At 46.7% G+C, this 15,705-nt stretch overlaps 1 protein-coding gene across 4 annotated transcripts in view; it reads right to left on the reverse strand.

Annotated features, from left to right (window-relative positions):
- Nucleotides 1–3,363: 3,363 nt before the first annotated feature.
- The window catches only part of Lyn (LYN proto-oncogene, Src family tyrosine kinase), a 104,507-nt gene continuing 92,165 nt past the window's right edge, over nucleotides 3,364–15,705 (reverse strand). For all 4 annotated transcript variants that reach the window (XM_051197673.1, XM_051197654.1, XM_051197664.1 and 1 more), the window contains exons 11-13: nucleotides 11,284–11,437; nucleotides 8,848–8,979; nucleotides 3,364–4,735 (exon numbers count right to left, since the gene is read on the reverse strand). In XM_051197673.1, coding sequence (XP_051053630.1) covers nucleotides 4,533–4,735; nucleotides 8,848–8,979; nucleotides 11,284–11,437 — 489 coding nt within the window. In that variant the 3' untranslated portion in view covers nucleotides 3,364–4,532. The remainder of the gene's footprint in view (nucleotides 4,736–8,847; nucleotides 8,980–11,283; nucleotides 11,438–15,705) is intronic.

Genomic DNA, 15,705 nt, shown 5'->3' on the forward strand with positions numbered 1-15,705 from the left:
CCACTCTAATACTGTCTTTAGGCTCATATCCAGCAGCCAGTGAGGCCCTGCACAGGCCTCTAGCTATTCTAGTTCCTACTTACTAAGTCTTCCCATCACACCGGTGTGTGTGTGTGTGTGTGTGTGTGTGTGTGTGTGTGTGTGTGTGTGTGTGTGTGTGTGTGTGTGCATCCTCTCCAAGTGCTTAACTGAAATAGCCGGGACTGAGGGCTCATCTGGGCAATGGGGTGGGACCGCAGGGCAGCAGTACTGGGGTTTAGTGGTAGGGTCTCATGCATGCTTGACCTGAGCTCGTCCACTGAGCACGTGTCCTCAGACAGCGATTTGGGTGACAGCCTTTCCTACTTACTGTGACCAGCACAGCCCATATTTGCAGACTGGGTTATATTTTCAAGGAAATTCTCCCAGTTGGTAGGCAATAGCTCCAGAATTCAGTAGGGTAGTGTTTTAGTCAGTATTCTATTGCTGGGAAGAGATGTCATGGCCACAGCAGTCCTTACAGAGAAAAGCATTTAACTGGGGCTGGCTTACATTCTGAAACTGGTCCATTGTCATCATGGTGGGACATGGCACATGGCAGAGCTAGAGCAGACATGGTGCTGGGGGGGTGGGCACTGAGAGTTCTACACCCTGGCGGGCAGCAGGAAGAGGGCGTCTGAAACCTCAAAGCTGTCCCCAGTGACACACTTCCTCAACATAAGGCCTCATGCCCTAATCATTTCCAATAATGCCACTCCTTATGAGCCTGTAGGGGACACTTTCACTCAAACCCACCGCAGGTAGGCTGTGAATAAATTCAAGATCAGAAAGGTTGAGAAGACGGTGCTGATCAGGCCCAGCTCCTGTGTGCTGTGCCCGCCCAACAGTGCAAACCAGCCAACTTTAGACTATGGCCCTGCCCGAGGAGCGGTGAGCACAGGCAGATGGCAACGCCCGCTGCTCCACACTGCCAGTGCGCTTTCATTCATGACGCCAATGCTGGCTCACATTCTCTGTCTCTCAAGAGAGTGTCATGGGCTGAACTACAGCCTGAACGCCTCACAGTGTGACTGTGTTTGGAGATAGGGTTTTTAGGCAGATAAGTAAAAACGAGGTTATGGGTGTGTCCTCTAAACCAGTAAGACTGATTGGTGTCCATGTAAGAAGAGGGAATCTGGACACGTGAGTGCAGAGGGAAGAACATGCAAAGGCTGGAACAAGACCTCAGGGTGCCAAGCCAGACAGAGACCTTAGGAGGAAGCCACTCTGTCCACGACTTGAGAATGGCTTCTGGCCTCCTAGAGGTGAGGACACATGCCTTTAAGTCAATGGCAGCCTTTGCAGCTTAGGCAATCGCTATGTTAATTCACAATCTTACACCTGAAGCAACCAGAAAGCAGAGACAGGCCCTGATTCTGAGGTGACCGGAGCACACATCCAAAGTTTGGTAGTGTCTAGCACACTTGACGTTGTCTCTGAGCAAATATAGAAAAGGCTGGGAAGCAGGTGCCTGCCGGAGCCCCATGGATTGCCTTCGGACCAGCTGGCTGATAAGTCAGTGCAGATTTCTGTTTGCTTGTCCCCTTTGTGCAGAGTACTGCTGCCTGGCTGCAGCACAGAGCCGCCAGTGGCCTTCACCACACCTCAGCATCTTGGCTTCGCCTCTGCCTTCCCTACAGTCTTGTTAGGAAAGGTCTTCTTTCCTCTCTGGGTGCCGGGCATGTGAACCAGGGCAGTATATTCCTACTCTCCAGGAACTTCTTTGGAATGTGCAAACACTGCCTTGCTCTGCCTGTTTGCTCCCCTCGGACTTGGTATATTGTCTTTGACCCTGTGCCTCCGCATGCATTTTACTGTTTTCTTCCCAAAGCTTTGACATCTGGGGACACTGTGACCCGGAAGGGAAAGATCCCCGTCCCCACCTGCAGGGCTTTCGGAAAAACCCACAAGTTTTCTCAACTCCAGATCATCTTTAATATGCAAACCAAACTAATGGAGTGGATGCCATTCTCCACCTGTCCTACGCACCCAGAGCTGAGTGCTAGACAGCTAGGAAGTTTACGGCACTCAGAACAGGCTACAAAGATTCCAAGTAGTCTTTCCCGCTGCCTTGACTTCCTACAGACACCCCGCTAAAGGCCTTCTCTCAGATTGGGCTCCGTTCCGCCTGCCAATGCATGCTACAGGCTGTGTGAGCCTTCTTAGTCAGCCAGTGCGGTCACCCGTGGCCTGAGTGAGGCCACTCCTCACCTGGACTTCCTTTTCTCTGAGACATGGCTTGATCCAGGTTTCTTGGCTTTACCTCTCCCTTGCTCGTGCGTCGGTCCCGGATGTGCCCGGCTGTAGCTCTCCCTTTCTGCAGCACCACCCCCTAGTTTCTCTTTGAACCCTCCTTTTTGGGCTGTGCCACCATTTAAGGGAGTCCTTTCTCAGTGCCTCATTCCCCTTAGAACGACCCTCACACGTCATGCCTGGTTTTGTCCCCTTTCTGTTTTCTGGTTTTATCTGGCCATTGCTGTGCCTGTCACCACTAAACAGGCAACTCAAAGTATCCAAAGTATCCACTGGTTTCTTCGACAGGGAACTGTCTCTTGGAACAGTGCCGAATGACAGCCGTTGGCCCAAACAGGTCCACGATTACAGTGAGGTGCGCTGGTAGGAAGAGATTCGGGGCGATCCACTTACATAGCCCCCTGAGACCCCTGAGCCATCTCTCCAGCTCCCGCCCATTGTACCCGAGGGCTCCTGATGAAGCGAGCATGTGGAAGAAAGGATCGAGCATGTGGAAGAAAGGATCAAATACTCAATGGAGAGAAACAAGGCAAGGTAAACATGAATTCTTAGCAAGCTTTTTAGAGTTCCCTTTTGTTTTAAGGACTCTTTGCGTGCCTTTTCCATGAAATGAGTTGGACAATACAGGTGCTGAGTGCTGAGATGAGTGTGTGTTAGCATGTGTAGGGGAAGGTGTTAGGGAACCTGCTATTGTAATTAAGTGGCCAAACATGCACATGCAGTGTTTGTAAATGGGGCACTTGGAAATGAAGGGCTTGAGAACACTTTGAAAGGATATTATTTTTAAAAAGCAGGAAAAAGACTAATTAAAGTTTAAGGACCATTCAATCCCTTCCTCTAGGCATCCAGCTAAAATAAACATACAAGTTGCAATTTTAATGGTGCCTGCAAAGCCCGTTAGAAAGCAGATCCTTGGGCACCCAGGCCATCAACTCCTCAGAGTTCCAGCCTGAAGGGCTCCAGCTATAGAGCAACCTCCACAAGCTTATGCCACGTGACTGGATGAGATGACTACCTGCCCTTTCCCTCCAACTGGCTCTTATTTATACACTGCCAAGAGCTGAAAAAAATCCGAAGCACAAGACAAAATCCTCAAGATGTTATTGGGTGTATTAAAATAAAATCAAAAATAGAATTATTAAGTATATACACAATAGCATAAGTGCAAGGGGCAGACACAGCGGTTTCCGATTGGAGTTTGCGATGGAAAACCCAGGTAACAAAGCTTCTCAGGTCTGCCAGAGATGTCTCCATGGTTACCTCCTTCCTACCTGTAAGTGTAAAAGTCTCTCACACATCCTACACAATTTAGAAAAGATTACATCACAAAAATAGCCCCAAATATGGCATTTTTAACTTCTTTAGAGTACAGCTAAAATATATGATTCAAGAATGTTCAAGTCACTTGAAGAAGTCAAAGACATCCTTTACGGTTTTGGAAGGCAGGTAAAGTCCTGACATATTACTCTTACAGTTCTCCCAAAGGACCCCATCAAAAAGGCCTTTAGAGTCCTGTCACTCAAACACCCAGATCATTACAAACGTTTCTCCATAGGGCAGAACCCAAGGCTTTCCCACCTTGGCTGGGAGGGCTGGGTGGTGGGGCGGCTCCAAAGGGTTCCAGATCAGCTGTGGTCGCTCTGCATGCTCACACATGATGCTCTTGCAGGGCGAGCTCAAGCTACCACCTGTCCGGCCACCTTACCACAAAGGAAAATGCTTAACAGTCTCAGAGCAGAGTGGGGGTGGGGTGGGGGCATGGGAGTGGGGTGGAGGTGGGGAGGAACTAAACCTCCAAAACAAAAACATTCAAAAAAGACAGTTTAAAGCTGGTGGCTTCATGTGTAAAACTTAACAGACTGGATTAGTAGTAGTAGTTTTTTTTTTTGTTGTTGTTGTTGTTTTTAAAGTAAGCCAAAGCATGGAGAAGGTCAGGGAACATCTGTTTGTGCACGGGGTTATTTTTGTTAAGTGAGTTTAGTTCTTGCTGCGTTTGGGAATTTGTTGCAACAGTCTCTGAACTCAGCCCATGGAGCCTGTGTGGTGCATACTGGAAATAGCAGGCGTTTGTATTTTGACTCTGGTCCCACTGAGCAGTGGCCACCCACTAAAGAAGCAGCATCCTAAGTCCAGGGTGTTCTTCCTGAGTTAGTTCGGCCTGTCCATCAGGAGCCAGGAACGCAGAGTCCTGGCATGAGATGATTAGCTGAGCCCGAAGGCTGCTTTCCCTACTAACTACTACGGGCAGGTCTTCGTGCCCATTACGGTTGCTGCTGGTACTGCCCTTCCGTGGCAGTGTAGAAATCATCCAGGACACTCTGTAAGTAGTCAAAAGTCGGCCTCTCCTCCGCTTTTTCTTTCCAACACATTTTCATGATCTCATAGAGCTCATCTGGGCAGTTCTCCATGCGTGGCATCCGGTAGCCCTGTGACAGCGCGGTCATCACATCTGCATTTGTTCTCCCTAGAGCCAAAAGCAAACAAAAAAGTGGCCATGTTGAGTCTAGAAGCCCAGCTCAATGGCGGAGGACGGCAGGGGCCAGCTTGCTGTTGGTAGCCCTGCAGCTAGGACTGTAAGACTCCCTTAAGTCTACCTATGGTTTGGAGTATGTTCTCTCCAATTCAGGTTTTAACTGTCAGTCCCCCAGAGTGACACTATAACTGAGATAAGGCCCTAAAAGAGGTGATTAAGTTAACATGAGCCTTGTAGGTGGAGCCTAGTCCAATGTGACCTGGATCATACCAAGAACACACACACACACACACAAGTCCATGTAAGGCCCAGTGGGCCAGGCAGTATCTACTTACTATCCAAGGAGAGAGACCTCAGATGAGACTCACTTTCCCAACTCCTGACCTCTGGGATTCTTCAGCAGCCACAGCAGTGTGGAATTTCTGCTGCTTTAAGTCACCTTGCCGACAGTGTTTGGGATGCCTTTCTTTCTCAGCAATTAAGACAGAGAAGGAACTCGGCAGGCAACTCGATAAGTACGTTCTAGAATGGGTGTGTGTGTCAAGAAGGCATCAATTTGCAAAAGCAAAATCAGGCACACTTCATAGGCATTAGGACCTGAATTAGACTACCAGATTCCACATAAAAAACCAAGCAAGGCGGTGCACACTTGTAATCCAGACTCTCGGGACAGTGGGGAGGGGGGCAGCGAAGGTAAGATGAGCAGATCTCTGGGGCTGCTAGCCAGCCAGCCCAGCCTATTTGGCAAATTCCAGGCTAATGAGAGACTCTGTTTCAAAAGACAATAGACAGCGCTGAAGAATGATTCCCATGTTGTCCTTTGGCCTCTACAGGCATGTGTACACATGTGTGCCTGTACTCATACACACACACACACCTGCACACCTGTAAATAACTCCCTCACTTTAACACACGCACACATACATACAAATCAATATTGGACTTGGATGACCTTTTACATTAACCATACCAGACCTTGGTTTCCTCTTTAGTAGGACAGATTCTTTTTAGCATCTAAAAAAAAAATTAAAAATATCTTGCACACATCTCATACTTTGAGGACCCCCTCACACACACAACTGGCAACCCTTCTCTGGCTTTCTTTCATAGAACAGAGGTACTAAGGACTAAGGAGCTCTCCTGATATGAACAATGGTCTCTAAATGGAAAGAATCAAATATGCTTTACAGTAGTTTGTATCTCTTTTCTAAAATTTCATTCATTTGTTATGTGTGTGAGTGTCTTGCCCAAGTGTATGTCTGTGGTGTCGCATGTTCCTGAAGAGGCCAGAAGAAGATATCAAATTCTGTGGGACTGGAGTTATAGATAGTTGCGAGCTACCATATGGGTGCTGGGAATTGAACCCTGGGCCTCTGAAAAGTCAGTCAGTGCTTTTAACTGCTGAGCCATCTCTCCAGTCCCTTTCCTCCATCTGTATCTCTTGCAAGTTGTTTACCTGGTGAATTAATTTTTTTCAAGTCTATTTATGAAATGCCACTTTCCTATCTGTCTCCTGGAATCCTCTAACTAGAAGCTTTCTGGTTCTTGCCGCCCAGCCAATGAGCAGGTAGCTATCACTTTCTGTAATTGGAACTTGGATCTCCACAAACTTATGTGACTGACTATTGGGTTCATTTCTGCAGAAATGTCTGGTTTTACTTCTGCCTGAAGTCTAGGGTGCCAGAGGGAGGGAGGTCACACTCAGGACGGTACAAATAGCAATGCAGCTGCCAGCTTGGTTAGGAACATCTCTTTCACTTCCTTCTTACATAAAAGGTCAGATGCCCAGAGAAGGTAAAAGCCTGTAGGGTCTCCTGAGCTTCCCTGCAGATGTCTTCTTCCTTATTCTAGCACGTTCTCTTAACTCTGAAGAGAATCATCAATGCTGCTGACCAAGGTCAGCATGCTCTGTTCTGCCTTGGGAATCTGCTTCGTAAGAGAACAAAGGAGAATCGGAAAGCCAGCTTTTCATGCTTGAGTGGACCAACACATAAAGCAAGCCATGGTATGGTAAGTCCTATAGAAGAATGGAAGTGGCTACTTAGCTTGTGGCTAGGCTAAAGAATCCAAATGCCCATTGGCTGGAGGCCTCCAGCCTTTCCTGTAGTATTCTTCATTCTTTCTGCTTACTACTAAACTCCATGCATGGGTCATGAAATAGCACTAAGTTCGGAGGGATGCAGAGAGATGGTTAACATGGAGAGCTGTTCCCAAGGACACAGAGGGAAAGATGCTGTCGCTTGGGGACAGGGGAGGTGATATCCAGAGTGCAGGAAGTGGCATCCAGAGAGCAGAAATAAGCAGAAACTACAGGCTTGTCAAAGAGCATGGGAAGGAAGAAGGTGTGGTACAGAGATCAGCCAGAGCGTAGAACATTACAGTCTTTCAGGACATAGCGGTTTCTGGGTAAGGAGGTAATAGTGTAGAAGAAACCAGAATGAATCATCTTTTCCAAGCATCATTTCAGGTCAAGGCAGATATTCACAGTAGGATGGATTTTAAAATTTGGGTTCACACATGGTTGGAAAAGCCAGAGACAACAAGATAACATCGTGCAAATGACACAAAAGGTTTTGCGTCATTTTGAAGCGTGTTCTCATTGTAAGAGAAGATCACCTGCAGAGACCCCTCCCTTCTCTTCTCTGTAGAAGAGCCGTATACAAATACAACCATACGTTTGGTTTTAAGACAAAAAGAAAAAAAAAGAAAAAAAAGAAAAAAAAAAAAAGAAAAAAAAAAAAAAAAAAAGAAAAGAAAAAAAAAAAAAAACGAGGATCTTTTGGGTTCCCTTCCATTTCTCCCTATAATTCACCTAAAACAACCAACAGTTGAAAAGGAGAACGAGAAATGAAAACTTAGACTCTACCTTTGCTGAGGCTCAGAGACATCTGGCACTCAGAGAGGCAGAGGTGGCCAGAACCAAGGGGAAGAAAGTGCAAGCCAAGTGTCTACAGAAAGGGACAGCCTGTTGGCCTATCCTGACACACCCTGGTGAGTCTCCAGATGAAGTGGCAAACACCTGACCAAGATGGGAGAGGTCAGTGGCCACAGACAGTGTGGTACCCAGAGCTTGTCTGGCCATGCCCATGTTAGTGCTGCAAACGCAGAACATGGCCTGGGTGTGTCCTCCTGAGACTAATGTTGAGGATGGAATGGTATCCTGGAAGTATTGTGAGGTGGGCTCTGTAAAAGAGGGCTAGGTTGGTAAGCAAGGCAGATGCCCTTCTCACAGGGACCAATGCTTGTTCTTGAGGGCCCACATCAGTCGCCAGGAGAGTTTTTAGGAGGCCATCCCCTCTACTAAGCTCATTCTGCACGAGCCTGCTTGCTCTTCTGCTTTCCACCTTGCATCGAAGCCATGTGGCAGCAAGCTCAGGAGGCCAAAGTGTTGGATCCCCAGGGATTGGAATTATGGGTAGTTGTGTGCTGCCATGTAGGTACTGGTAATCGAACCTAGGTCCTCTGGAAGAGAGTGCTTTTAACTGCTGAGACCTCTCTAGCCACTAAAACTTTAACTTTAAATTCTCTTATTCACACAGTTTTGTCTGACTGGAAGAAACTAAAGAAAAAAATTGGGAATTTAAGAACGACCTTTGCCATATCAATACAGACTCTGGAGGAGGGCAGGCCAGGCAGAACCTGGCACAATGAAAGGCAGGGATAGATACCAAACAGTGTTCTCAGGGGCATCCTAAGTTAAGAGCAGAAGAGTCCTTCACTGATGACCAGTAGCAAGTACCTCCTGAAAAGAGACTCTACCACCTTGCTTGCTCTTGAAACAGGCAGAAGACGTTGAAGACCCTGGTTCCTTGTACATTTTGCCTCATCTGGAGCCCCGCCTGTCTAATGTGCCTCATTTAAGCACCCAGGCTAGTGCCAGGTGCAGTCACAGTGGTAAGTGGTGAAGTTGGTGAAGGAATCGTAAAATAAAGGCGTAGAAGCTTCTACACATCTTTCAGAGGATTTTCACGAAATATAATGACCGGGAGCTCTCTCGGAAGCATCATTTGGGTTGACGGCACTACTGTGCCTTGTAAATGTCTTCAGACTGCTGAGTTCTCCCTTCACGAGGAACAATTGAGTGGGGAGGGGGCAAGCAATACCTGGGTAAGGGATTTTCCCATAGGTGACGATTTCATACAGGAGAATCCCGAAGGACCACACGTCAGACTTGATAGTGAAGCAGCCAAAGTTGATGGCCTCTGGAGCTGTCCACTTGATGGGGAACTTAGCACCTGGGGAGGGAGACACAGGCTCTTACTCAGAGCTCAAGCTGGAATGTCGTGGATCATTCTCGCCTTTGAGTTTTCACAAATTCATGTTATTGTTTGGGATAAGACACATACACAATCAAAATGGATGTGGTGTCAAATGTCATTTTAATACATTCACCTTCCTCTTTGAGCCCTCCCTTCCTTAGAAGCACAGTTTCTTCTGAAACCCCTAGGGGGCACTGTAACTGGCCTAACTCCAAACGCAGAAGGACATGGCATACAACGTAAAGACTAGTGTGTATGTTTACCTTTCAAACCACACCCTTTAGCATTGATACCCAGTGTAGACATTTTATCCAGAGTCATGCATGCTGATGTGTACCTTAGTCTCAGCTGAGGCAGAAGGATCTCTTGATTCCAGGACTTTAAAACCAACCTGGACAGTCAAGCAGGACCCTACCTCAAAACACCAAACCAAACAAACATAACAAAATGTCCCCTCTCACCTTTCCCCACAAAACAGTTCACATTTTTTCTGTAATGAGTTCATTTCATAATTGCATAGATGTGTCTTTTATTTCATTTAAATTTACCTATTTAATTTTTACTGATAGGGATCAGAGTTAGGCCCTCATGCATGCTAAATACACACTCAACACTGAACTATACCCACAGCCAGAATTATATATAATATGTGTGTGTATATGTACGTATGTATCACATATCTTATGTGTATCAATGTGTATGCTTTCGTATACAAATAATTCTCAGCTTGTGCCCAGGCAATCACAGATGTTGCTCCAAATGGCACAATCCCTTCTTCCATTGACAAATCATATTGGATGGTCAGAACTGAGCATGGTTATCTACTTAGAATGAGACAGTGATGGAATGAGGTTCTTTTGAGTTGCTGGTGAGGCTGGGGGATCAGGAACAGGCAGCTGTAGCCAGGGACACACAAGGTCCCTTGAGGAAAGCAAGCCCTATCCCAGACTCCAGCATCAGGGTACTGCTAGGGGTTCATAGCCATCACTTGTAAACATTGTCTATACTATGTCTTTGCATGAGGTTTCTTCTGCAGTGTCTTACTGAAACTGGAAGCTCCTACAAGAACAAAGAAGAGAGTTGTGTGACACCTGTGTGTTGGGCAGCATCACTAATTCCTGCATGGTCTCTTGACAACCTGGAGCAGTGGTGCATGATGGGAGGGAAGAGGAGAAGATAGGACCATCTCTGGGTTACTGCTGTCTCTTTGGTATAATCTTAACAAGTTTCATACTGTCTTTGTGCCCAGTGTGCAATCCAGAACCCAAGATTAGCATATGGTAGAAGATTTATTTGTCAAAGACTCAGTGCTTGTTGGTGTCAACAAAACCAGTAGAATCATTTCTCTCTTATGTACTTTGAGGCTGGATTCCCTGCTTTGAAGCCCGGCTCAGCTCCTTAAAGAGGGGTCTCTGGGGCTACAGAACCTTTGAGGTCCCCCATCTGTGTGTAGCACAGAATGTGTTACAAACATCTCTGCAGGTCAGAGAAGCAAATGCACTTTATAATTGAGTGAGGAAATTTGCCTTACAGGGTAAACAAAGAATCCTAATTTTGACAAATTTAGTCTTGTTTCACTTTGGTTAACTGAAATACAAGGCTGGGAGTGTGGTACACACACCAGCACTTGGGAGGCTGAGGCAGAAGGATTTATAGTTTGAGGCCAGCCTGGGTTACACAACAAGACCTTGCTACAAATCAGTGGTAGAACACTTATTTGCAAGCCTGAGACCCTAGTTCATTAATCCCAAGTATGGAAAAGTAAAACAAACACCTCCCCTGTCTCAAAACAATAACAAAGAAGAAAGACAGATGTTACTGTTTATGACCTTGTTAAAGTGTTAAGTGCCATTAGCCAAGAGAGAGCCCATTAAGAAGTGAGCTACAATTCTGGCACATCTCGAATATTGCACCAAATACATAGTTTTTCAAAATGATGATTTTTTGGGGGTAAATGTTTATTTTTTTAAAAATGAAATGAGACAGTAGGACAATAGTTAAATAGTTCTTGTTATATAGTTTTTTCTTTAGTTTTTTGTCTAGATGGTTAACCCTCTGTCAGATATGTAGGTAATAGATTTTCTCCCATTGCCAGACCATCTGTATGTGCTACAGAGCAAGACCTGGAAAGCGGAAGCTAGGTGGTCCGTGGGAGCAAAGGGAACACTTGGGGGGGACAGGGTGTGAGAAAGGAGAGGGCATCAGGCATGGAGGGCGAAAGGTGTTGAAAGCACATTACACACTTGCATAGACATGGCCTCTGTAACCCAGTATCCATACCTTCCCTCGCTGTGTACTCATTATCTTCGATTACTCTTGCAAGGCCAAAATCTGCAATCTTGCACATGAGTGCATCAGAGACTAGGACATTAGCCGCTCGCAGGTCACGATGGATGTAGTTCTTCCTCTCGATGTATGCCATGCCCTCTGCAATCTGCAAACAGAATGGGCCCAGGTTTGTATTTCAGGTAAGCAAGCTGTCATGGGTTGGCCATCAAGAACTAAAAACACCTTGAGTTTTTGAGACCCGTTCATGTGTATTAGCTGATTGCTCAAGGGTTTAAGATAGTGATAAAGTCACCTTCAAATCCTTTCTAAAATCTGCCCCAACTTCTCTAAATGACGGCAACTTTAACAAAGGTTTTATTTTTCACTACATGCGTGCATTTGTGTGTGTCATGTCTGTGTGAGAATGTCAACATCGAGTGCAGGTGCTCAGGGAGGCCAGAAGGGGCATCAGATGCCTTGGAGCTGGAAACAGGCAGTTGTGAGCGGCTGAGCCATCTCTTCAGCCCCATGGCGATGTTTTGTTTTTTTTTTTTAAATAACAGTATACACCACCATTTTTTTTTTTTTAAAGTGTGAAGACTTTTCTTAAGACCTGTAACCCCTGGCCATGCTGATGTGCAGCTGTCCTTATGTTAGATTCTTGAGTGAGGAAACATGCTATGCTCTGGTTGTTTGTGTCCCCCAAGTTCATATATTGACACCCCGATCCTCAATATTATCCTTAATGTGCTGGTGGCCATAAAGTAATTGTGTTAGGGGGTCAGGGCAGACTTGGTGCCCTTATACAAGAGGTCACAGAGAGCTCCCTGGTCCTTTCTACCCTGGACAGCCTTAGCTATTAAGAGGCTGTCTGTGAAGGAGAACAGGCCCATGCCAGTCACTGAATGTGCAGGTGCTTTCTCCTGGATGCCCCTACAACTGTGAGAAATGAATGCCTGTTGTTTGAGCCATTCAGTCCATGGTATCCTGTGGTAGAATTGAGACAATAGAAATGAAGAAATGTACTAATACAAGTACGTTAGCAGGGCATCAGGAAGAGGGTGTGAGGGACATGCTGGTTAGCCAGAGCCTCTCGTCAGGCTAAGAAAGAGGTGTGGTAGCCGGTCTTCAGAGGTCTGATGGGAGAGGTCATTCTGTAAATGTTTCTCATACTGGTTAATGAATAAAACACTGTTGGCCAATAGGAAAGCAAGAAGGGGGAGGGAAAAAAAGGAGGCAGGAGTAGGGAGGAGCAGCCGGAGAGACGGGACAGAGGTCCGGGCCCCCCCCCCGAAAGAGACCGGGAAAACTGAGATTAATAGAAATGAAAAAAAAAAAAAAACAAAAAAAACCAAAACAATCAAGAGGTATTCTGAGATGGATAGGAATTCTTCAAACCTCAAAGACCTACAGAATATGGCATAAAATGGTTTAGGGTTTCTTGACAGGAGACAAAAGCCCGGCAACACCACCTGTCAGAAAGGAAGATGGACATCGAAGAAACGCATTAAGAAGTTTTCCAAAGGCAAACTAGCCATTTGGGAAATACGCTCTTGTCTGGACTGTTGCTTTAGCTGATAAACGGGACAGGTAGGAACCCAGGAAAGAGCTGATTCAAGATAGACATTGCTACAGAGTTCCGCTTCATGGAAGAGTCTGCCAGACAGTCTGCAGGACACAGAGAAAAGGGACGACAAACGCCAATACAAAAGACAGTTTAAACTTTTCTGCTTTGCTGAAGAGCCCGCCAGACACACATGGTTTATAGGCTGAAGATGGACCATACAGAAGAACCGGGGCGCCAGGCCCGTCATTCTAGACTTAATATTAATTACCTCTGTGGTCTTTGAAGGAGTTGAAGACAAATGGTATGGTGATAGTTCCTAGTTAGGATTAAAGATAAGGTACAGAAGACAGACCAGAAGATAGGATAGATGATGAAATATGTCTTTAAACTACTAATGTTAATGAACAAAATATAACTGTGATCACGATAACGTTGTGATATATTTTGCTATGTTAAGGTTAACCCTCTTTTATTTAGACAGAAAGAGAAGATGATGGGAGATGTCATTCTGTAATATGTTTCTCATCTGGTTAATGAATAAAGCACTGTTGGCCAATAGGAAAGCAAGATAGGGGGGCCGGGGGGACGGGGGGGGGGGAAAGAAGGAGGGGGGGGGGGGGAAAAAAAAAAAAGAGAGGGGGGGGGGGGCCCCCCCCCCCCCCTGTGGATATCCATGAAACCACATGGATATACTTAGATTAATAGAAATGGGTTAATAATTAAGACAGAGCTAGCCGATAAGAAACTAGTAACTGGCCAACAGCATTTATATCTAATATAATGTCTCTGTGTATTATTTGGGGCTGGCACTGCAGTGGGTTCAGACCAGCAGGAAAAACATACATGTAACAGAGGTCTGAGCACAGTCCCCCAGGATAAACAGAATATACAGATGGAAACAAAGCAAGCCCATGGGGGAGAACGAGGAATTCAGATAAACAATAACACAGAGAGGAGAAATGACTACATAGTGTGCTGGTAGCAAACACGGCACAGCCCCAAATCAGATAAAGGATTGTACCTCCAAACTGCATAAAGATAAGGAAGGAAGCGAGAGCGAGAACGAGAGCGAGAAGCGTGTCCTTGTGTGCGTGCGTGTGTGTGTGCATGCGTGCGTGCGTGTGTGTGTGTGTGTGTGTGTGTGCGCGCGTGTGTAAGAGAGAGAGTTAGAAGAGCGAATTGATGCTTCCGGACTCTGTGTTGAACTGCAGCCGCTCACCTGGGAGGACCTGACTTCCCCATCCTCATTACCTCACAGGTGAACCCCATCCAAGCCCCTCCCCCTCCACTGCTCAGCAAAGGAGCAGATCTTTGGCCCTCCCTTCCCCTCTGGGCTATATCCTCCTTCCCCTTTCAGAGCCATCCAGGCACACAGGCTTTGGCAGGAGTCATTCTTGTGGTCACAAAATCTTGAGAACAGTCAATAAGTCCCCAAACTACTTCAAAGTCTAGTCAACCCGGGATTTCACTCCTGATGGGCACCGATGCTTTAACATTGCTGCCAAGGTCCTGGCTTTGCTCCATCCTCCTGCCTCCTCACCATGCCCACTCCCACATCTCCTGGCTACCACCATCTAGCCTGAGCATCTCCACAGTTCCCCAGTCTACCCATGTGCCCGTCTCACATGCCCGTGCCCAAGTGTGAGCATCCCTGGGCACAGGCGAGCTGCTCCATCTGGCTCTAGACAGAGTTCAAAGCACATGGCATAGGACCAGACCTTGTACGAATGTGGTGATTGGTGAGCACACAAAATAGAAACCAGCTCTTGACAACAGGAAAACACGAAGCTGGTCTGGGTGGCCTCTGTTTCTCCCAACTCTCAACGGCCCTAGGCACTCAGAAGATGCACCCTCACCTGGAAAATATTCAAAATAGCTTCAACAGGAAGTCCACAGAAGGTGGTGAGAATGAGAGCCTGGTGAGGGCATGCTGGCATGTGTGACTTCCTCCAGAAGACTGGGCACCCAGACCAGTGAGGCACGGCATTGAGGGCAGAGAGTGACGTAAAATGAGGAGGCAGGAGTTCCTTTGTGCTCTGGCATTCCAAACTCAACCAGGCTTACTAAGAAGGGCCACTAAAGCTGGGGAAAGGGCATAGGCACCAAGCAGAAAAATGGGAGCATGTAGTGGTCATCCAGCTGCTGGAATGTCTGGGTTTAAGGAGACAGTGAGATATCTCCCTGAAATGAGCCAGAGGCAGGTCCAAATGGGACGCAAACAATTGCATGGTTGCTACTGATGCTGTCTGGGCCCCTTTCTAGCCTTCCTTGGTAGTTACGCCTTTGTGAAAAGGTAGGTCACAGACACCTACCTAGCTCATGTTCTACTGGTTATCTATAGCCTGGGCCAGGAGAGTAAAGGAGCTAGAGCTGCCTGAGATGCCAGCTTGGGCTTGAACTGCAGGTGACTGGAAACCTGTGTGGGACACACGGACATGAGCAGCAGCAGAGACGGCAAGGGCTCACCTCACCCTTATCCTCGGCCTCGAGGTCCCATGGCCAACTCATTCTAAGAACATGCTAGGAACTTGCTATGAAGGCTCCTATCACACTCAAGCTAGGCATCTGCTGCAGGGGCCTTGGAAACAGGAACAGCCTTGGTCAGGCCTTGCTTACTCCAGCTTTCTATTCCAGACAGAGCTTTGTGGAGTTCAGCTTCTAGGCAGTGCTGTGGGTGTTACTGAGATGAGACTCTAAGCGTAGCTCTAACTGAGCTGGGTAACCAGTAGACACCCCAGCAACGTAAGAAGCTATCAGGCACTACAGCCCTTCATTTCCATTTCCTTCCCTCTAGTCCCAATCTCTACTGCATTGTTCTTTTTTGACTTCTAAAAAGCAAGCAAGCAAACAAAACTTTAGAATTAAAA

The sequence above is a fragment of the Phodopus roborovskii genome, unplaced genomic scaffold (genome assembly GCF_943737965.1).
Source record: "Phodopus roborovskii unplaced genomic scaffold, PHOROB, whole genome shotgun sequence".
NCBI lineage: Eukaryota > Metazoa > Chordata > Mammalia > Rodentia > Cricetidae > Phodopus > Phodopus roborovskii.